Source organism: Emys orbicularis, chromosome 14, assembly GCF_028017835.1.
Source record: "Emys orbicularis isolate rEmyOrb1 chromosome 14, rEmyOrb1.hap1, whole genome shotgun sequence".
Classification (NCBI taxonomy): domain Eukaryota; kingdom Metazoa; phylum Chordata; order Testudines; family Emydidae; genus Emys; species Emys orbicularis.
Window position 1 is genome coordinate 39,012,692 of NC_088696.1, and position 22,144 is coordinate 39,034,835.

The window sequence follows — 22,144 nt, forward strand, 5'->3', positions numbered from 1 at the left end:
CGCTGACTTGAATTCGTTCAAATTGGTCAGAAGATCTCTGATATAGTCTTTGCTTATCCCGATTGGCATCCCTTTCCCTGTATTGTCTGTGGTAACTTTGCTAGTCATCCAATCACATGTTATTTTTTGTGAGAAGACTGAAGCAAAGTAGGCATTGAGCAGCTCTTTTCCATTACCAGCACACCTTCTCCAGTGAGCAGCAGATCCACACTGTCCTTAATCTTTCTTTTTTGTCTAACATATTTGAAGAACTCCTTATTGTCTCTAACGTTCCTTGCCATCTGTAACTCATTCTTTGCCTTGGCTTTCCTGGTTTTGTCCCTGCACACTCACGCTATTCCCATGTATACTTCCTTGGTGACATGCCCCTCCTTCCATGCCCTGTATGTATCCTTTTTGGTTCTTAGATAGCATTGGCCTCCTGTGGCTCTTCTTGTCTTTCCTCTGCATCAGAATAGCTTGATGTTGAGCCTCTAGTATTCCATCTTTTAGGAACTGCCAGCATCCCTTGACTCCTTTTCTTCCTAACTGGTCTTTCCATAGAACCTTGCCTGCTATTTCTCTGAGTTGGTTGAAATCTGCCTTTCTGAAGTCCAGTGTCCTTGTTTTGCTGTTCTCATGTCCTGCTTTCCATAGGCTCTTGAATTCTATCCGATCATGATCACTTCCTCCCAAGTTCCCGACCACCTTCACATTCGCAACTAATTCCTCCTTTTTGGTCAAAACCAGATTCAAAATGGATGACCCCCACTAGTTGTTTCCTCAACTTTCTGAATCAGGAAGTTGTTCCCTACACATGCTAAGAATTTGCCTGACATATCATGTTTTGCTGTAATAGTCTTCCAACAGATATCAGGGAAGTTAAAATCCCCCATTAAAACTAGCTCATGTATGTTAGCTAATATTGTTACCTGCTTGTAGAATGACTCATCCACTTCCTCTTTCTGATTTGGTGGTCTATACTAGACCCCCACCATAACATTACTACTATTCTTTTCCCTTTTTATTCTCACCCAGAGACTTCCAGCAGGTCCGTTGCTCACTTCCTCTTGGAAGTGTATTCATTCTTGACATACAGTGCAACACCTCCTCCTTTTACCCCCATATCTGTCCTTTCAGAACAAGCTGTATCCCTCAATGCTGGTACTCCAGTCATGGGAGTTGTCCCACCAAGTCTCTGTAATGCCAATTAAGTCATAATTTTCTTCATATACCATGATTTCCAGTTCATCCTGCTTGTTCCCCATACTCCTTGCACTTGTATACAGGCATCGAAGATATTTTGAAGACTGCCCTGCTGCTTTTTTTCTTGCCTTTTTAATGCAATTGTGATTTCTAGTCTCTTCTCCAGAAATTAGCCCCTTCCCCTTGTTTTCATTACTTGAGCCTAGATGCATGTTGGCCGGATTTTTGTCACCACCCCCCATTGGACCTAGTTTAAAGCTCTCCTTATTAGGTTAGCCAGATGATGTCCAAAGATGCTCTTCCCAGTATTTGATAGATGGAGCCCATCCCAGAATAGCAATCCTCTTTCCTGGAACATCAGCTCATTGTCAAAGAAGCCAAAGCCCTCTCACCGACACCACCTGTGTAGCCATGCATTTACTTCCACGATTCAACGGTCCCTGCCCGGGCCTTTTCCTTCAACAGGGAGGATGGACAAGACAGTCACTTGCGACCCAGACTCTTATCCTTCTTCCCAGAGCCACATAGTCTGCAGTGATCTGCTCAAGGTCATTCTTGGCAGATTGTTGGTACAAAAGATGGCCTTTCCTTTGTATGAAGGAGGATTTTCACCTGCTGAACCAATTTTACTCTGCTTTTTTTAGAGGAAGTTTTTGAGCCAAGTTGAATTTTGTTTTAAAAGCATTTGTGATCCATAAGTGTGAAAGAGATTTTTATTTATTATCCTTATTAATTGTTTTACATTCATACCTAGAGAGACTTAAAAAACTATGTAGCATTTTGGGACATGACATTAAGGGTCAGGGGAAATACAATTTCCCAAATATTTTAAAAAAATATTCTTGTGACCTGTTTATGGCCAGCTCTAGCGACAGCTGAAGTATAGCAAGGAATATTCCCTATCTGAGAATTGCTGCCTTTCAATGTCACAGTGAAAGTTGGTTTAGATTTGGCTGGGTCAGGAGGATTTAAAAAGTCTTACTTAGTGCAAGTGAAGTACAGTTTTCACAATGATTGTAGTATTTTTACCAGCTCCTGCTGCCATTCAGAGGGAAAGTAGACTTTGCTGTGTGTGCATCCACACTTAACTAAGCAGCCTAGTAATTCGAATGCTCCTAATGAGAAAACAGACAGAGTTCCACACACTGAAATGTCTATTTGTTTCCTCCCAGTGTGGAACAAATTGACCACCTATGAGTACATTGTGCAGCAGCGTCCCCGACAAGAGATGAAGGAGGTCAACAAACAGCTAGAGTCTTGTCCTTCCCCGGTGAGGCCCACTCAGGTACTGATTGCGCTTTCAGCCTTTCTTTCAAAATAACCTTTTGTTTGCTGCAGAATGTTTTGGTGCATTTCAGTGGGAAATCCAGATTTGTCCAGAATCTCTGCTCAGGATGTTGGGCAGGTGCTGAAGGCAGGGTACTTTGGTGGAGTTGTGTGGGGCTCCAAACAGGAGTAGCAGTTTATAATTGAGGTGCATTGACAGAGGTATACAAGGCTCCAGGACTGGACTAGCTCAGAGAAAGCATCATTTTGGGAATACCAAGTAGCAAGTTGTACCATCTAGGAAAGAAAAGGAGTGTAAATCATGTTTGGAGAGTAGCCAGCCATTCCCCATAGTCTTAAGCTTAACCCCAGAGTCAAAGGTGAGTTTCAGGGATCTTATCAAAACCGGTGCACTGGTGTGTTATACTCTGCTACACAAACATGTCTCCATATTTTACAAATCCTTTTGGGTTATGTTATAAATTGGGAGGTTTCTCGTCTTTTCTTCTGCAGGAAGGCAATTCCTTGTTTCTCTTACCTAGTCCCTTACAGCTAAATTACCTGTTACTAGAACCGGTTTGATATTCTGTAAGAAATGAATTATTTGACTTATCTCCATCCTTAATCCATCTGGAGACATGAAAAACAGTACACGGTAATGTAAATAAAGATGGTATTTTAATGCACTTGAACAAGCGGCAGAGCTACAATTCTAGCTTCCGGCGCACACTTCCAGACGTTTGAACTTTTAACTTCACATTGCATTTGTTGTTGTTTATTATTTGGTAGTGTCCGAGGCCATAACTGAAATCTGAGCCCCATTTGTGCTACACACTGTATATAAACAGTGTAAGAAGAGACAGATTCGGCCTCAAAGAGCTTCCAATCTAAATAGACGAGACAGACAAGGGATGAGTGGAAAGGGATATTAGATACAAGCAGTGCACACAGTGTGAAGCATGGCAAATATCAGGTTAGTGCCATGATATCTGGGGGGAAGAGGGTAGCCTTGTGAGGAGATTAGCTAAACTGAAAGGAAGGGGGAGGAGACACTAGGACATTAAAAAAACCACGCCCTGAGCATGCAGTTATGCTGACCTAACCCCTGTAGACAGCGCTAAGTCAATGGGAGGGCTTCTCTCATCAACATAGCTACCGCCTCACGAGGAGGTGGAGCACCTACACCCATGGGAGAAGCCCTCCTGTTGGCGTAGGTGGCATCTTCACTGATGCGCTAGAGCAGTGCAGCTGTGCTGTTAAGTGTGACCTGCCATAGCAACACCGCCTCCCCGAGCAGCACTGAGCCATGGCTGACGTACTGACGTTGATGCAGCACAAATGTAAACACTGCGTTACCTGTGTCGACCCTAACATTCTTCCAGCAGCTTTCCCACAATGCCAGACACTGACTGCTTTAGGCATAATTGTGAGCTCCACTGCCCAGGGGTCACAGAGACCAGAAGGCCCCCTGCCCCTTTAAAGCCCTGCGGATTTTTGAAACACCTTATCCTGATTGCTCAGCTTGGCAAACACACCTAGCTGCTCACCCTTCTTGTGTGCAGCTGACCATGATGGCTACACACTCCATTCAGGCTCTGACTTGGAGTAGATAGGAAGTATTGGATCTCCGGGGTCTGTGGGGAGAAGAGGCTGTGCAGACACAGCTACAGACCCAGCCATAGAAACATCAACATCTATGAGCAGATTGCATGAGGGATGCAGGAGAAGGGGTATGACAGGGACCAGCAGCAGTACAGTGTGAAAGCAAAGGAATTGTGGCAGGCATATCACAAGGCCAGGGAGACCAAGAGTTGATCCAATGCCAAGCCGCAGACCTGCTGCTTTTACAAGGAGCTGCATGCCATACTTGGCAGAGACCCCACTGCCACCCTGCACACCACCGTGGATACTTCCAAGAAGTCCGCGCCACAGGCCCCTGGCCTGAACAGTGAGGATGAGGACAAGGAGGAGGAAGAGGAGAATGGGGGTTGTGACCTGGGAGTCCAGCTATGCCATGAGCCAGGACCTGTTCGAGACTCCACTGCAGTCTAGTCAGTCCCAGCAGTCGAGCACAGGCCAGCCCAATGCAGGAGAATGATCCTCGGGTAAGTGTGTAAATTTATTTCCCATTACAGTGATGGGGCCCCCAACTTAACAGGACACATCTATCGACTTTGCATTAATATACTCGTACCAAAAGAGGTAGCGGTACAACAAAGAGAGGTAGTGTTCTCTGCTTTTCATTCCCCTAGGCAAGGAGAGCCATATGGAGCAGTTTGTTTGGATATGTAAGAATATCCCATCCCAAGGATGTCTCGATGAAACGTTCATGGATGTACTCCACAATCCTCTCCCAAAGGTTTCTAGGGATGGCAGCCTTACTTTTTTCTCCGCAGTAGGACACTTTCCCAGGTCAGTCAGTGATAACTTCAGCAGGCAGAACTGCAGTACACAGATTAGCAGCATAAGGGCCCGGGTGGCTTTGGGACACCAGCAGCAGCTGTGCTCTCTGTGTGTTTGTTACCCTCAGGTGTGAGGTATCAGCTAAAATCACCACCACCTGTGGAAAATGGTGCCAGTATTCAGTGTCATTGCCCTATACTCATAGTTTCATGCAACCAAGCAATTCCCTCCTCATTTCCCTCAAGCCTGGAAGGCCATAGTCACCATGGCTGGTGCTGTGAGTGGCGCTGCACAGAAGCGCTCTGGAGCAGAAGTGTCAATAAGCATGTCTTGCTTAAAACTTTAGGGGAGCCAGGGAAGGGAGTTCTGAATATTAAGTTTCACATTCTATTTTGACTATACTGACAATTTATCTCTTTGTGTTTTATCTGCAGCTGCTGCCATTGCGGCCTGGAGAGGTTCCCCTCCACATCCATAGAACACATGAACCAAATAAGGAGGAGAAAGATGGGGACTCAGGATGACATGTTCAGTGAGATCCTGCAAGTCAGTGCTGCTTCAGACCGTGAGCACAGGGCCTGGAGGATGAACATTGCAGACAGCCTGGAGAAGGAGAGTGGAGAGGAGAAAGGCCCAGGTGTCCCATCAGGAAAAGGAGAGGAAGATGCACCAGGATATAATGGGCCTTCTCCGCCAGGAAACACAGATGCTGCAGACTCTTGTGGAACCTACAGGTTCAACAATCTCAGGCTCACCTCCCTTTGCAGTCCATGGAGAACTCCACTGCTGCACCTCTCTGCCCTACCACTAAACATTCCGCAAGGCATCAGGGGCCCCACCCCTATCTCTACCTCTCCATGCAGGAGGACATTAAGGACAACCACAGCTTCACATAGGGTGACCTGTGAAAGACATGGTGGCTGTATGTGTAGCTAAAATTGACATGAATGTTCTTTCCCATTGTTAAATTCTGTTCTATTAATTTATTAAGTTTTTAATGTATTTGCTTTTAAATTGCACAGATTTTGTTACTCAATAAAGTTATATTATTTGGAAAATAATTCATCTTTATTAGTTCACAACATATGCTGCAGAATACCTAGCAGTTCTGAAAGCACCTACCTACTTGTTACTGTGCAGTGTGACACAACTCATAGGATCAGTGACAAACACAGTGTAATAATCATAAATGTACAGCAAGCGCTACCAAATTAATAGCCGCATGGACAATGTTATATTCATACATGTCCACCAAGGACCACACCATCCCTAACAGGCCCCAAAACAGCAGGCTTAGATAGAGAACTGTATACCGCTGTGGCTCACTGTTAAAGTGTTTAGTCAAAGCCTTCCTGAGCCGTATAGCTCTGTTGAGCTCTTCTAATAGCCTTTGTGTCTGGCTGTTCAAATTCAGCAGGCAGCTGCTCTATGCCTGCCCACCCTCCACCCCAGTGGCAACTTCCCGCCACCCCTTTGCCTCACAGATATTATGCAGGACACAGCAGGCATCTATACCCATTGGGATATTTTTGTCACTGAGGTCAAACCTTGTGAGTTAACAATGCCAGAGTCCCTTCAAGCGACCAAAGGCACATTCAACTGTCATTCTGCATCTGGTGAGCCGGTAGTTAAAGCGTTCTTTGATGCTGTCAAGGTGGGTGGTGAGCCGGGGGAGCAAGGGGTAAACTTGGTCGCCCAGGATCACTTGACATTTCAACGTTGCCAGTGGCAATCTGCTGGTTGGGAAAGGAAGTTTCTGCTGCAGCTTTATGAACAGTCCTGTGTTCTTAAAGATGCAAGCGTCGTGCATCTTCCCTGACCAGCCCACACTGATATCGGTGAAGCATCCCTGGTGATCCACCAATGGTTGCACAACATTAAAAAAGTAGCCCTTTCTGTTGATGTACTCTGTGGCAAGGTGGTCTGATGCCAAAATAGGGATATGCATGTTGTCTATCGCTCCACCACAGCTCAGGGACCCCATTGCTGCAAATCCATCCACTATGTCCTGCACGTTGCTGAGAGGCCCAGACCTGCATAGCAGGAGGCAATTAATGACCCTGCATACTTGCATGATACCAGTCTCTGCAATGGATTTTCCAATTCCAAAATGATGTCCCACTGACTGGTAGCAATCTGACGCTGCAAGTTTCCACAGTGCAATCACCACTTGCTTCTCTACTGTCAGGGCAGCTCTGAAATTCTGCTGTCTCTGTGCTGGAGGGCTGGGGAGAGCTTGGCACACAGATCCAGGAATGTGGCCTTGCACATCCAAAAGTTCTGCTCATCATCCCAAGCCTGCATTACAGTGCAACCCCAACAGACAGTGCTCATTTCTTGGGCCCAGAAGCAGCGCTCCACCATCTGCAGCTGCTCCGTGAGTGCCACCATCAACCTTTAATTGAGTCTCGCTATGGGTACGTCTTCACTTACATCCGGGTCCGGATGTAAGCAATCGGTTTTCTGAGTTCGATTTATCGCGTCTGGTTAAGACGCGATAAATCGATCCCGGAAGTGCCCCGGATCGATCGCTGGTACTCCAGCTCGGCGAGCGGAGTACGCAGCATCGACGGGGGAGCCTTCCTGCCGCGTCTGGACCGCGGTAACTTCGGACTAAGGTACTTCGAATTCAGCTACGTTATTAACGTAGCTGAATTTGCGTACCTTAGTCCGAAGTGGGGGGGTTAGTGTAGACCAGGCCTATGTCACACAGCAGTCTGTCCTCCAAGGAATCGTCATGTTCCCCCGCTGATTTGGTTATTCTTGTGATTCTGCAAATACCAGAGGATCGTGCATCCTGTGCTTGCAATGCTCATGACAATAGTGCAAGCCCCGTGCTTCTGTCAGAGATGGTGGGTAGCAAGGAGGGCTGCGTGGGTTCATGGAATTTTGAAAACTGGTGTGAAAATGATGGGATATAGATGACTATGGAATGGAGACAGTTGCATGCTGGTAAGTTGACCCCTTGCTCCCTGTCACCCCGTGCAACTCATTTTGGGCCCACAATGCATTGCCAAAACTTCCCTGGATGGTGGTGGGTTGCACGCTGGGATACCTACCCATGATGCACCGCACTGCATTGACACAAGCACTCCTGGTGAGTACGCACAGCACCAGTGCAAGGAGTCAAGTATGTATGCGCACAAGCGATATACTATGTGCGTTGGCTTTATGCCAGTGTAACTTGCGATGACAAAAGTTTGTAGTGTAGGCATGGCCTTGGCCTTGGGATGTGCAGCGAAGGCTGTGGAAGCGGTGAAAAGAGTACCCTGGCATTATTCATGTACGGTAGGTTCGGGATAGCTGGTTAATTTGAAGCACTACGCAGTCATGGCGGTAATATTTATTTTATGTTGCTGCAGAGATGGAGGCTAAGTTTTCTGACCACTATGTTGCTGGGAGGTGGGTTTGGATAATCTAAGGCATAGATTCTTCTGCCCTCCTAGAGGGAGGAGACTAAAGAACTGTGTCCCATTACTTGATGCTCTGAGCCAAAGAGGGGGTTATGGCTGTGTTGTGCAGTATTCCTCTTGTAACACAGTGAGAGTTCATCACATTTACTAGCTGTCAGGTCCGCTTCCATTTGTTATTCCTTATGCCTTACTCCAGGGGTGGCCAACCTGATCCTGAGAAGGAGCCAGAATTTAACAATGGACATTGCCAAAGAGCCACAGTAATACGTCAGCAGCCCCCCATCAGCTCCCCCACCCCGCTCCCAGCGCCTCCCACCCACCGGCAGCCCCGCCAATCAGCGCCTCCCCCTCCCTCTCGATAAGCTGTTTCGTGGCATGCATGAGGCTCTGGGGGGGAGCGGGGAGGAGCGAGGGCACTGCAGGCTCAGGGTAGGGGGCGGGAAGGGGTGGAATGGGGGCAGGGCCTGTGGCAGAGCCAGGGGTTGAGCAGTGAGCACCCCCCGGCACATTGGAAAGTTGGTGCCTGTAGCTCCAGCCCCGGAGTCGGTGCCTATATAAGGAGCCGCATATTAACTTCTGAAGAGCCGCATGTGGCTCCGGAGCCACAGGTTGGCCACTCCTGCCTTACTCTGTTCGGGTGTCATGTGACCATTATGGTTATATGTGACTTACAAGACTAAAATGAATGAAGTGGATTTTAGAAAGCTTTTTTTCCTCTAGGAGAGTGTTGCTCAGAAAATTCCTGAGATGTGTCCTTTGTTAACCTTACTGGTGTTGCCAGGCCTGCGTTGCTGTTCACTCACGTGTTTGCATTCTGTGGACATAGCAGAGAATGTTTTCCAAGAATGTGTGATGCAACAGATGATCAATGTTCCTCTTGTCTTAATGGGTAGCTTCTTTGTCTGTAGGACAACAGAATACTTTGTCTAGTGATGAAAGATTATACAGATCAACATGAGAGGAAAACTGAGAGCGCCTTGTCACTAACACATTTCTCACCCAACTCTGTTAAGGGAGAAGATGTCGCACTTTGTTACTGAGCAATAACTGTTTGGATAGCAGATTGTAGGGTTGAACTCAGCATTGAGAAACCCCTTCTTTGTAAACACTAAGCCCTAATCACTCCCAATAGCTGTGCCCTGTAATGGCCACAGTCTTGCTTGGATCTCTCCAACAGCAGCTCTTTTCAGCCACAAGGTGGTTTTCTCTGAAAAGATCTAAATCTCTCCTGCCACATGTCTGCCTTGATGTGAGATTGTCTCTTACTGTGTCCTCCCTGTTGCCTCATTTGACATATACCCTGCTCATATAATGTGAACAGCTAGGTAATTGCACACTCCCAAAGTGGTTTGTTGACTTGAGAAAGTTCATATCTTTAAATCTACTAAACCAATTATTTTCAAACTTGTCTTGATATTTAAGAAAACTGGTTCAATAGTTCGAAAGTTATGAACATTTAAAATTTAAGACAAGAGCATTTTTGAAAATTTGGCAGCTCTGAAGTATTCCGTTTTGCTTTCCTTTAATCATGAGGTAAGATGGTACCAGGACTTCAAACATTCAGACCAAGATTTTCGGTGCCTACAGTTTTGGGTGCCCGACTTGAGACTGATTTTCAGAGGCTGGGTGCTCAGAATTTTCTGAAGAGCAAGCCCCTTCAAGATTTCCCAAAGTGGGTGTGACAGAATGCACCCCTGTATTCCCATCTTACACACTATTGTAATAATCTTTATACCTTTATGCCTTGTGAGGTGTCATTTAAAAACCCATAACTTCCCGGTCAGTATTGTCATGGTGAAATATATGTAGCAACATTGTATGTGAAGTTATAAGATTCTCCCGTATGGTGTTATTAGCACATGTTCCAAATCCCACATCCCTGCCCAGGCAGAAGTCGGCAAACAGGTCTATCCTAAACAAAGGAATGTGGGCTTGCCTTAATTTGCATTTAAGCAGTAAACAGAATCATCAAGCAGAAAGGGGAATGGAGGAAACAAAAGGAAACCTGCATGTGAGCATACACTGGTGAAAAAACCCAGCAGGGAACATCCTTTCAGACAGACTCTTTGTCTCCTGGGTCTGAGCTGGAAATGCTTTTCAAGAGGGGGACTGACACTTATAAAAGGAGAGGCAAACCCCCCATGACACTTCTCCTCTCCCTCCCTATCCATTTCACTCTTTGCACCTGAGAAGACAAAAGAAGCACCTGTTGAACTTTGGGGGAGGGATCCTACCTAGAGGTTTGGTCAGTATAGGAAGCATGTGGTGAGGAATTTTGCTTTAAATCTAATGTAGTTTGTTAAGTTAGGCAGTAGAAAGCGTTTTATCTTTTATTTTTCTTGTAACCATTTCTGACTCTTATGCCTCATTGCTTGTACTCACTTAGAATTTCTCTCTTTATAGTTAATAAACTTGCTTTATTGTTTTACCTAATCCAGTGTCTTTAAATTAAAGTGTCTGGGTATCTCTATTTAAAAGTAATAAGCTGGTGTATATGATTCCTGTAAAGAAATAATAGACTTAATATATTTGGACTGTCCGGAGAGGGCTGGGCAGTGCAAGACATTCATTTCTGGGGGATAATCCAGGTCTGGCAGTGTGTTGGGGTTGCCCTGGAGAAGTAACCCAGGCTGGTGAGAGCCAGAGTGTAGCATGTTTGGCAAGTTGCAGTTTCACACAGACACTCAGGGTGTGACTTGTATGTTGGAAGGCTGTTTGTGAGCGGCCCCGGTTGGACCTACTGCAGCAAGGCATTGTAAGTACCCAAGGTTGCAGGGCAGGGGTGACATAGCCCCTGACTGGTCTGAATTGCATCTTGGTATTCACAGTGGGCACCCGAAGTCACTATCACTTTTAACAATCTTGCCATCATAACTTTAAATCGACCGTAGTGATTTTCATTAAGCTTGTCTTTAAAGTCTCCATGAAACCTACAAGCTAAATCAGTTTTGGAGAAGACTGGCTTGGTAGTTATTCAGGTTTCAAATCAGTTGGAAAAAGTGAACTGAACTGAAGTATCTCAGCCCTGGCTCTCCTGAACCAAGTCTGTCTTCTCTGATGGCTGCCTATCAATCTTGATGCTTTTGTATTCTGGCCATCTCCGTTGCGTGGTCAGGTTTCTTTATTTCCTTATTGGGGTGGTGGGTAGGTTGGGGGGCCTTCCCCTTAATCCAGTTATTGGGATTTAAAAGATGTATTAACTCAGCCCTCTTGTATATTGACATCATAATGTAATATGTAAATTCCAGATCATATGTTATCTTGGATGTATGTACGTCTACAAAAACATTCGTCCAAAGGAGTAGCGTTAACCTTCACTCTTGTGGTTCCTGGCCTTTGCACATTTCCCTTTGAAACCTCAATGTTGAATTAACAGGAATTGTTGCATTTAATATTCTAATAACTTTTTCTTTAATCCAGCTGTTTGGGCCTGGTGAAAATTTTTCCGAGGGACTTTTTTTAAGGTCCAAAGAAACTGAGGTTGGTGTTCATTTCTCCATTCTGATTGGACTGCAGATCTAGTCTGTTGTTTGATCCAGTCGGTATTTCATACAGTGGTGTCTCAGTCTTATTTTTTTCTTCTCATTAAACAATATGATATGTCTCATTTGCTGGCTGGCTGAGCAGAAAGCCTTCCTTCCGACTTGTGATAAGGGGAAAAACCCGCTCCTTAACCCTGCTGATGTGTGTCCTTCATTCAGGTGCCCATATAGTTTTATTAATGTTTATTCTTGTTCTTTTCAGGAGGTGGATTTTTATGCAGGAAACCTTGGCTACACCAACCCTGAGATACAGGTGGAAGACTCATCAACAGTAACATCAGGCAGAGAGTGAGTACAGCTAACACTAGCAGAGGTTTCCTGGCATGGTGTGTGCTGTGTATGAAATTGACACCAAAGTCACCCCCTGAGGCCCCAGTGGGGGTAAAAGTGCTTAGGAGACTGAGGCAATGCATTTGTGTGTTTGAGCATGCCATGCTTTAACCTTGGTGCCTAAGAGTGTGTAAACACCTCCAGAGGTTCTTTAACCTACCAGGAAAACATGTTTTCTAGAACTCTCTAGCGCAGGGGTGGGCAAACTACGGCCCGCGGGCTGGATCCGGCCCCTCAGGGCTTTGGATCCGGCCCATGGGATTGCCCCCTGTGGCACTATGGGCCCCGCGCCGCTCTCAGAAGCGGCCAGCACCATGTCCCTGCGGCCCCCGGGTTGGGGGGCAGAGGGCTCCGTGTGTTGCCTCCAGGCACCGGCCCCTGCAGCTCCCATTGGCCGGGAACGGGGAACCGTGGCCAATGAGAGCTTCGGGGGAGGTACCTGGAGGCGCGGCAAGGGCAGCGCATGCGGAGCCCTCCAGCCCCTCTCCCCCAGGGGCCGCAGCGCTTCCTGGAGTGGCGTGGGGCCGGGGCCAGTTTAGGTAAGTGGCGCCGGGCCGGAGCCCAAACCCTTCCTGCCCCCTGCCCCCCAACCCCCTGCCCTGAGCCCCTGCCGCACCCCGCACCCCTGTGGCACCCCGCACCCCTGCCCTGAGCCCCTGCCGCACCCCGCGCCCCTCCTGCACCCCAACCCCCTTCTCTGAGCCCCCTCATACACCCCGCACCCCTCCTCTGCCCCAATCCCTTGCCCTGAGCCCCTTCCTGCACACCGCACCCCCTCCCACACCTCCCACTCCCTCCCACACCCCAACCCCCTGCCCCGGCCCTGCATACAATTTCCCCACCCCGATGTGGCCTCGGCCCAAAAAGTTTGCCCACCCCTGCTCTAGCGGGACTGTCTTACATGAAAATTTCTTATGGGATCTTTGCTGTTGAAAATTCTGCTTGTGGTCTTGAAAAATTCTGTGCACTATGACTGAAAACCAGAACACTAAGCTTTGTCCTCCACTAGGGGTGTGCGCTTGTCTTTGGAGTACATGGGAGCTCCACAGGCATGTCTGAGAACATGACTGGGATCGGATCGCTTTCAGATAGTAGCAGGCAGCAACTGGGTATCTGAGACTGCCTTACCATGAAAAGGGCTCTGCTGTTCTGAGAGTTTGCCACCCCACTCTCATGAGATTTTGACCTGTCCTTGGGCACCATTTCACGAAACCCCTGTAGTACAGCATGTTGACAGAAAACTACCCTGGGTAAGAAGCAGGGAACTTTACTGTCTGGCTGGTTAATATAAATGCATGAGGAAAATACTCCTTACTCCTGCCCTAGGAGTCAACTGGCAGAGACGACTTCTTATCCAAGTACCTTTTAGTGAAACTAGGGGATTTTATCCTTCCATCATGCACCTCCCTCCATGCCTTCCAGCTGTTCTCTCTGAATGATAGCAATGCCATCCAACATCTGCCTCCGGAAGAGACAGGCATGACCTAGTAGTCTTAGCTTGGGCCTGGGAGCCAGGAACTCCTGCATTCTAATCTTGGCTCTGATGCTGATTCACTCTGTGGCCTTGGACAAGTGACTTAACCTTTCTACATCAGTCTCCCTACCTGTAAATTGGGGATAATAGTCACCTAGCTCACAGGGGTGCCATGACGATTAATGAGTTAGTGTTTGTGTAGTGCTTTGAAGGCAGAAGAGTGCTAGGTACTCTTATTCTATATGGTGGGGCTGAACCCTGATTTCTCTATCTGAGGTGCTTTTGATTCTCCGTGTCTAATAAATTTCCCCACAGCTCCTGCAGGTATCTCAGGATCAATAAGTGTTTAATAAAACAGACTTTAATTCAAGCCTGAATGTGTTTACCTAGGGAAGGGGTTTGTGTGGGTAAGGGAGCAGTGAGAGCATGTTGTTAATGTAAGTGGAAGGAGGTGTGTGTGTCTAGGAAACCTGCTTCGTTGTGCTCCCCCTCCAACCTCTCTCTTCACCCAGGACTACAGCATCAGGCCAGGGATAGAGAGGAGAGGAGAAAAAGGACAGAGAGGAATGTATGCCACTACTTTTATGCAGTTAGGACAGTAGGAAAAGCCAGAATTGGACAACTGGATATACTCCGTCCCAGGTATAACCCTCCTCTGAAACACCAGCATCAACCAACTGTTCCTCTGTGAGAGGGATATGCACCAGGCCACATGCCCCTGGCATCTGCTCCCTTAGGGCTGCAGTAGGAATATGAGAGAGAGTTCCCACTTGCCCTGCACTTCCAGGACTCTCCTTCTCTCTGATTGGGAACCCTGTGACTTACAACATAAAGAACTCCCTGTAGAAGTGGTTCTTCTCCCCAGTCCGACTTTACTTTGAGATCCCCTGCTCTCACCGCACTGATAAGGGGAAAATTACTAAGTTTGACTGCATGGCTAACCTTCACGTACAGCCCTGTCACATTCCATGGCACATGCTACTATAAAGTTCAGTACTCGGAACACACCGTTGGGGTCCTGCTTGGGATGTGTTCAAAATCCGGCCCCTTGTTTTCTTCCTCCCTCATGCTGGACACAAAACTCCCAGGCCCTCACGACTGTGCAGTGTGAGACTCTTTAAATACTTAACACACTCTTTCCTCTCTCCTTCCCACATACGCACACCACTAGCCCCTGGGTATCAGAAAGGACCCACACACCAAACCATACAGTGTTATTTCCTTTACCGTACCCAAAAGTCCATCCTCTCTTTTTCAGACCAACTGCTAAATTGGTTAACTCTCACCTTGACTACTGCAACCTTCTCTTCTCTGGTCTCCCTGCCTGTCACTTTGCCCCTGTCCAGTTCATCCAAAATGGGTCTTCCTTGCATGACACTCAGATCATGTCACTCCACTATTCCACTCCCTTCACTGCCGCCTTCTCACTGTCCACATTATATTCAAACTTCTGATCCTTCAAAGTTCTGCCTAGATTCATAGACTCCAAGGCCAGCAGGGACCACTGTGATCATCTAGTCTGACCTGCATAACACAGACATCCCCAGCTCCTGGTGTGGTCTTTTGAGGGGGCTCTGCTGCTCCTGACTGTTCCTCCTTAGTCTGACCTCAGTCAGGGCAGTTCTTGGACTCTCAACTCTTAAGTCTAGCAGTCTGCTTCGGTCTCTTGTCTCTGTTCATGCGGGCAGCCTGGTGCAAAGGTGTCACCCCTTTGCTGTCCCAGGCCTTTCAGCCTCCCTTTCCTTCTCCGGTGCCTGCCTCCATGATTGGCAGCTCTGGCCTCGGCATGGGGAGGTGGTCAAGCTGCTTGTCTGTAAACCGGAGAGGCTCTCCTCCCTCTTCTGTCTGTGCTCAGAATGGGGTTTATAGACCCCTTAACATAAGGCTATAGAACGTACTCAAAGTATGTCCTGTTCGACATACAGAGTATCTTTTAAAAATGACTTTTTTCTCACTCTCCTACTCCCTTCCCTCCACACAAGCCACCTTCCCAGCTACCGTCTCTCCCTTCTATTTACAGCTTCTGTGCTGCTCCTTACTCTTCAAACTCCTCTTTCTTACTACCCCCTCTTTATTCAAATTCCTCTCTCTTCCATGATGCCGCTCATTCATGACCCCTGAGGAACTCAATTATAGATCGTGATTTAACTAAAATAAATACTTTTAAAAAAATCATTTTGAGATTGGACTTTCACCTGGTCTCCCAATGTTACTGTTTATTTTGTTTTGGAATCCTGTTTCCGTGAGGACTGTGTTAACGCACACTAGGCTTTTCATTTCGCACCAGCACCAGGAAGGTCTACACGGGGCAGTTAGAGCGGAACACAGAGCACTCTGCAGTTCACACCCCCATAGCTCGGTCTGGCACCAGTGTAGACGAGCCCTGAGGTTAGTTTTGTGGTAGATTATAGATAATTTAGTTTTGCTGGTGTTTCAGTCACAATGCAGAGATCTCCGGGATTTAAGCTGTGTTCAACTTGCATGGCCGTAATGCCAGGAAATGATAAACAGTCTCTTTTGTTTGAGAGAGGGCATGTGAGGGACAAGTGCCGTATTTGCACCCCATTCCCTTCAAGAACTAAAAAATCTGGAGATCTTCAAGAAGACAACACATCCCTCTGCAGACCCTAATGGCCCTGCTCATGAGAAGGCTGAAAGCTCATCTACCAAAGTGCTCTTCCAGCTGCCTTGGTGCCTAAGGTGAAACTTGGGGAAAAGAGGAGTTCTTCTTCTTCCTCTGTGGCTTCATCAAAGCCAAAGAAGTCCAGTTTTCTGTTGGAGGCTGAGGCCAGATTGAAAAAGTCTTCATCCACAACTCCCAGGAGTGATGAGTCAAGTAAAAGACACAAGTCCTCTGGTACTGTGCTGAAGTCGGAACACAGGTAACAGTCCTCTCTGGTACCAACCGGCAGAGGCAACACCGTCACCTCTAGCACAGGGCCATCAAGACAGGTGCCTTCAGCATTCAAGGTCATTCCAACTCTGGTACCATCTTCACGTACTCTCTGTACGCAAGTCCGTTCAGCTACTTTTATACCCATACCACTGGGACCAGTACTGCTATGCCTCCTATTTTGGTCCTCTGGATGCCAAAAGCTTTTTTGGCTGCAAAAGACTTGTTATGTCTATTGGTACTGCATTTACCTATATTACATCATCCAGTACTGACCTGTGGCAGGACATTAATAATGGTACTGTTGGTACCAATGGCGGTACAATCAGCATTTCACCCTAGTCAGCTACTTCAACAGTTTCATCAGGATCGCCATCAATGCAGACATCGGTACCGCCAACGTAGGGTCCTGCATAGCCAGTACTGAGATCATCTTTAACTTTAAATGGAGCTGCTCCACCATTTGCTGTGGAGATCTGCATTACTTCCTTGGAGTTGGATGGTAGCAGACAGGCTTCACCAGCCAGATCCTTCTGTTCACCTTACTTTTAAACACAGCATTGACATGCTGTGAGGACCTGTGGTCTTACACAAGAGCATTACTTGTCCAGATATTCTGCCGTGGTGCCCTCCCATCGCTCGCCTAAGGCAGGAAAAAGTAATGGGGCCATGTCCCTATGGCCTCCTGGTGGCCCCTGCTGTTCCGGGAAGGGGGCGGAGAGGAGTGAGTGGCAGGTGGGAGGGCCTTGGAGGGGCGGGGACCTCAGCTACAGGGGCAGAGAGGAGTGAGCAGAGGGTGGGCAGGGCCTCGGGGGAGGATGCATAAGAACGGCCACACTGGATCAGACCAAAGGTCCATCTAGCCTAGTATCCTGTCTTCCGACAGTGGCCAATGCCAGGTGCTTCAGAGGGAATGATCAGAACAGGTAATCATCAAGTGATCCATCCCAAGTCACCCATTCCCAGCTTCTGGCAAACAGAGGCTAGGGACACCATTCCTGCCCATCCTGGCTAATAGCTAATAGCCTATGAATTTATCTAGTTCCTTTTTGAACCCTGGTATAGTCTTGGCCTTCATAACATCTTCTGGCAAAGAGTTCCACAGGTTGACTGTGTGTTGTGTGACGTAATACTTCCTTTTGTTTGTTTTAAACCTGCTGCCTATTAATTTCATTGGGTGACCCCTAGTTCTTGTGTTATGAGAAGGAGTAAATAACACTTCCTTATTTACTTTCTCCACACCAGTCATGATTTTATAGACCTCTCATATCCCCCCTTGGTCGTCTCTTTTCCAAGCTGAAAAGTCCCAGTCTTATTAATCTCTCCTCATATGGAAACCGTTCCATACCCCTCATCATTTTTGTTGCCCTTTTCTGTACCCTCCTAGTTATCAATCCCGTGTGCATGTTGAACAGGAGGGGAAACAAGATGGAACCCTGGGGTGTTCCACAGAACAGTGCCCTGGGGGGGGGGAAGGGGAGGCGCAATTGCCCCACAGCACTCTCTTGGAACACCCTGCAAGGAAGGAGCCCAGCCCAGCTGTTTTGAGGCACTTGGGCATCAAAGAGTTAACTGTTCCTTAAGAAAGCTGCACTATCTTGTGTATTCTTCATGTGTTTTAGCCTTTCAAAGTTCTGTGTCCACAACGATGGAGCAGACCCCGAGCTCAACTCTTCTCCTGAGCTCCCAGCTCTTCAGTCCATAGTCCACCCCCAGGTAAGTGGGAGACCTGCTATAGCCTGTGAGCTGCTGTGCTTGTACGGTGTTGTCATGTCTCTCACAGGCACAGACACATACAGTGCACCCTACTGTCACTTCATTCAGCACATGCCTCCTCCTGGCTTCTCATCTTGTGCTCACACACAGGGTATGTCTGCACCACTGTAGCTGTAGTGTAGACACTTACTGCAGAAACAGAGCGTTCTTATCCCTGGAGCAACCTAACTTTCTAGTGTAGACCCGCCCACCGAGACACATGGTCCCATCCCCTCACTTCACACACATGGATACGCTTTCCTGTCCCCTCACTTCATGCATGCGAACACCCACATACGCATACCTTCTCTTTTCTTTCACAAAGAACACACCCTGCCCACAGTAACCCAACACGTACACCGCACTGTCACCTCACAGACGTACCCCAGCAGCAGTGCATGCTGTGTGTCCACTCTCCCACCGTCTCATCCAACTCAGTACAATGCAGAACACTTTATTTCCAGAGTGGAAAAGGCAGGAACCTTGGCTTCCCTTGGAGCCTCTCCCCAGGGAAAGACTGTGTGTTTGGGGCTTCCACTGGGCTTAGAATTCAGTCACCTGTGCCATGGTGTCACTGCTCTTCATTCCTGATCTGGTGGCAAGTTGCTATGTAGTGTGATGCTCTCGCCTTTCTCAAGGCTTATGCCCAATTGTTTCTCGTTGCTTTTAACAGAAGGCCATACTAGGCGGTTGCAAACTTCTTGGCTTGTGTAGGCCAGACTCAGTGCACTCAGTAGGGGCTCTTTGCATCGCTCCCCTCAATTCCTTTCCTCCCAAACTCTAAACTAAAATCATTTATGAAACTGATTTAAAAAATGAAGGAAGTTAAACAGAAACAGGAGTTATAAAAGCTGCCAGTGCAGCATCTTTGAACTAATGAGTGGATCTTCCTTCATCCGAGCTTCTTGTTTTCATAGCAGCAGAAGAAGCGGAAGAAGAAAAAGGTGTGTAAGGTTCCATCCTCAGTCATGGATGAAAGGTCCAAGACAAGCAGTCAGCCCAGACGCCCTCTCCCAGCTACCCAACCAGGTGAGTGTGCTTCAGTAAGCCCCTCTGGTCCAGCTGCATTTACATGACCGTCAGGCAGGCGAATGTGCCATAGAGAGCTCCTCCCCCAGCACCCTAACCAGGTAAGTGAGCCACAGGGAGCTCCTCTATTCGAGCCCCACAATTAGGAGAAATGTAAGGGAATTAGCAGGGAAACGTTAGAAAAACAGAAGAGAGAGGAAAACCAAAGTGAAGAATGCAAATCCCTGGGGGGTAATACCAAATATCATAGGGCAGCTGGTTTCAAACTGAGCTCTCTGGAGAGCTGGCTTGTCACGTGATGCCAGTTCACCCTTGCTTGTAGCTCCTTCCTCAGATATCAAGGCTCGTCAGTGGAAACAAGGCTGGAGGAGCTGGGAACAACTAGGAAGAGCCAGCCCAACTTTTAGGACCTACAGCTTCAAAAGAGGAAGGGAGAAATGAGAGCCACCCCAGGGACTGGAGCTGCCCATGAGAAAGGGATGTTTAGGGGGAAGGGAATGAGGCAACCAAGTAGTATGTGCAAGTAGGGGAAGCAAAGGACTGTGTGGCAGGGAAGCACATGCAGGGGACGGGAGGAGACCACATAACAAAGAAAGGAGTATGTGCCGGGGGAGCAAGGGAAGAGGGAGGAAAGGGGGAGATGCAGTGAAGAGCCAAAGCAGGGTGTGTGATGAACTTTGGAAAGGACCAAACACTTTTCACATTAACGACAGTTATAGTGATCGTGTCTTGGAGCAGCATTGCCTGTGCCCCTTCCCACATGGCTGCCCTTAAAAGGAGAGAACGAGGAGAAGGCACTTCCAGACTGAGAACAGCAGCAAGGACCAGAGAACTCGCTATCCCATGCCCCTGGACCTTCTCTGATATGAGGGTGGGAGTGTCAATTGAGCTATACTCTCCAGTCTGGGATGGAGGGTGATGTGCAGCACTTCTGAGCTATTCTCCTGTGGGTTTAAGCATGGCTGACTGGAGAAATGCGAACCTTGGGCATCCAGCAGCAGGAAGGATGACTTCACTGTTTGTAGAGCCAGGGGGAGACTCCAAATAATAGCAGTGACACATGGGACCCCCACTGCTCCCCACTCTGTCACTTGACAGATGGGTGAACTTCTGAAGTTCAGCTGAGGAGCTGCTGCTGTTTCAGACACTACCCATCCTCTTCTCAAACCTGGGGGGTAGAATCTATTCAGCTTCTACCTCTTCTTGCCTGGGGGAATGGTTTTTTTGAAGGAGCAAATATGAGAAAATACCAGGCAGGATTTAGCTGCCATTGCCTTTCCAGGACTCTAATGGCACTCCACAGCTATGGAGTGAGGCAGAGCTGCCGTGCCACAGTGGGTTCCAACCAGCTCTGCACTGCAGAGCTCAGTGGTGCAGGGTTTGACCCACCAGGAAAATGAGACTTCACTAGAAGGTGAGGGCAAGTCCTCTGAAATGCACTCATGACATTTGGGACTTTGACGTCACTTTATCATTAGGTGCCATGGTATGCACGTGTGATTTCATGTCAGGATACATGAGGGAATGTAACTGTAGGGTCCAGGGGCTTGTGGGACCTGTATGTGGAAAGGAAGATAAAGGGGGTATATGAACCCAGCATTGGGGAGAACATAGCCTGCCTTAGAAGGGGAAATGAATTGGTCATGTGGTGTTGGGAATACTGTAAAATGTTGAGTGCATGTATTCTTCCATTATTGAGAATTGACTTGTGGGCCTTTTTACATCTGGTTTTGCATGAGCATGTATGGGCTCCTTTAATTTTGGTGGATCAGTCCCTTTTTTATCTTAATCGCCCCTGGGACTGGGGACATGTATCTGGGGATGAAGGAAACCACAGTCTCCTCTGATGCTTCCATTTTCCTTTCTTTCCACCTTCAGAATTTTCAGCCACTGCTGCCATCTCATCCTCCTCCCACAGCCTTCATCTCCCTATGCCAGCTTTCCCTCACAGCGCTGCCAGGCCTGCAAGCAGCATTGGCCATGTCCAGGCAGCTGCACCGCCTGCTGAATACCACTCAGAGTCTGCAGAGTCCATGGATGAGATCCCTGTGGCTCAGACCCGCCTGGGGAGCGCTGCCCCTACGGGGGCTTCCAACAAAAGCCTTAACAACTTTCACCATCATTCCTTGTCCACAGCCCATGCCAGAGGTGATGGGGAGAAGAATCTATATCCTGGGCACCTGGTAAAAAGGAAAAGCTGCCAGAGAGCCAGTGATGGGGAACAAGAGCTGGAACTGCTCTCTAAGATACCTGCTGTGTTTGTGAGCGAGAGCAGTGGTGAGCCTCCGGTCCCACCTGGTGAGATAGTATCCAAGCCCCATCACAGGAAGTGCACTAGCAAACAGCATGTGGATGAGCAGGACCCACACTTGTGGGACATGAGGACAAACACAAGAGCAGCTTAGGCATCCGCCTTCCAAAGTTTACTTTCCAGGATTTTGTCTTCAAGGGAAGGGAAAGGAGGTGGCTCACTCTACAAATATGTTGGTGTCCAAAGATGTTGATTCCAGTGACTCATCTTATTCCATGGAGTCAACTTAGTTCAGATTCTTTGATGGAAAGATTCTTCTTTCCAGCAGACCAAGCTGCAGAGCAGAAGGAGACCTGTTATGCCACCTTCCTGACTACTGCCTGCTTCAAGATCAGCAGCATGTGCATCAGAGCAGGATGAGATGTTAGCAACTCAGCTTCCTTCCCATTACCCTGGGGAAGCAGTGGGTGTCGTTGGGGCATAGACTGTAATATGGGGACTTCAGGTGTTCCCCAATGTACTGGAGAGCCCACGCCCAAACTGTGGTCACCACCAGACTGCAATGAGACATTTATTGCTGCCCCACCAGAGGCAAGAGCTACC

The 22,144-nt window shown here is 47.9% G+C and overlaps 1 protein-coding gene across 1 annotated transcript in view; it reads left to right on the forward strand.

Moving 5' to 3' along the window:
* The window catches only part of ZDHHC1 (zinc finger DHHC-type containing 1), a 40,994-nt gene extending 19,299 nt beyond the window's left edge, over nucleotides 1–21,695 (forward strand). Inside the window, exons 6-10 of the mRNA XM_065416833.1 lie at nucleotides 2,358–2,470; nucleotides 12,012–12,097; nucleotides 18,129–18,222; nucleotides 19,179–19,290; nucleotides 21,169–21,695. Of these exons, the coding sequence (XP_065272905.1) occupies nucleotides 2,358–2,470; nucleotides 12,012–12,097; nucleotides 18,129–18,222; nucleotides 19,179–19,290; nucleotides 21,169–21,695 (932 nt within the window). The remainder of the gene's footprint in view (nucleotides 1–2,357; nucleotides 2,471–12,011; nucleotides 12,098–18,128; nucleotides 18,223–19,178; nucleotides 19,291–21,168) is intronic.
* The last annotated feature ends 449 nt before the right edge of the window (nucleotides 21,696–22,144 follow it).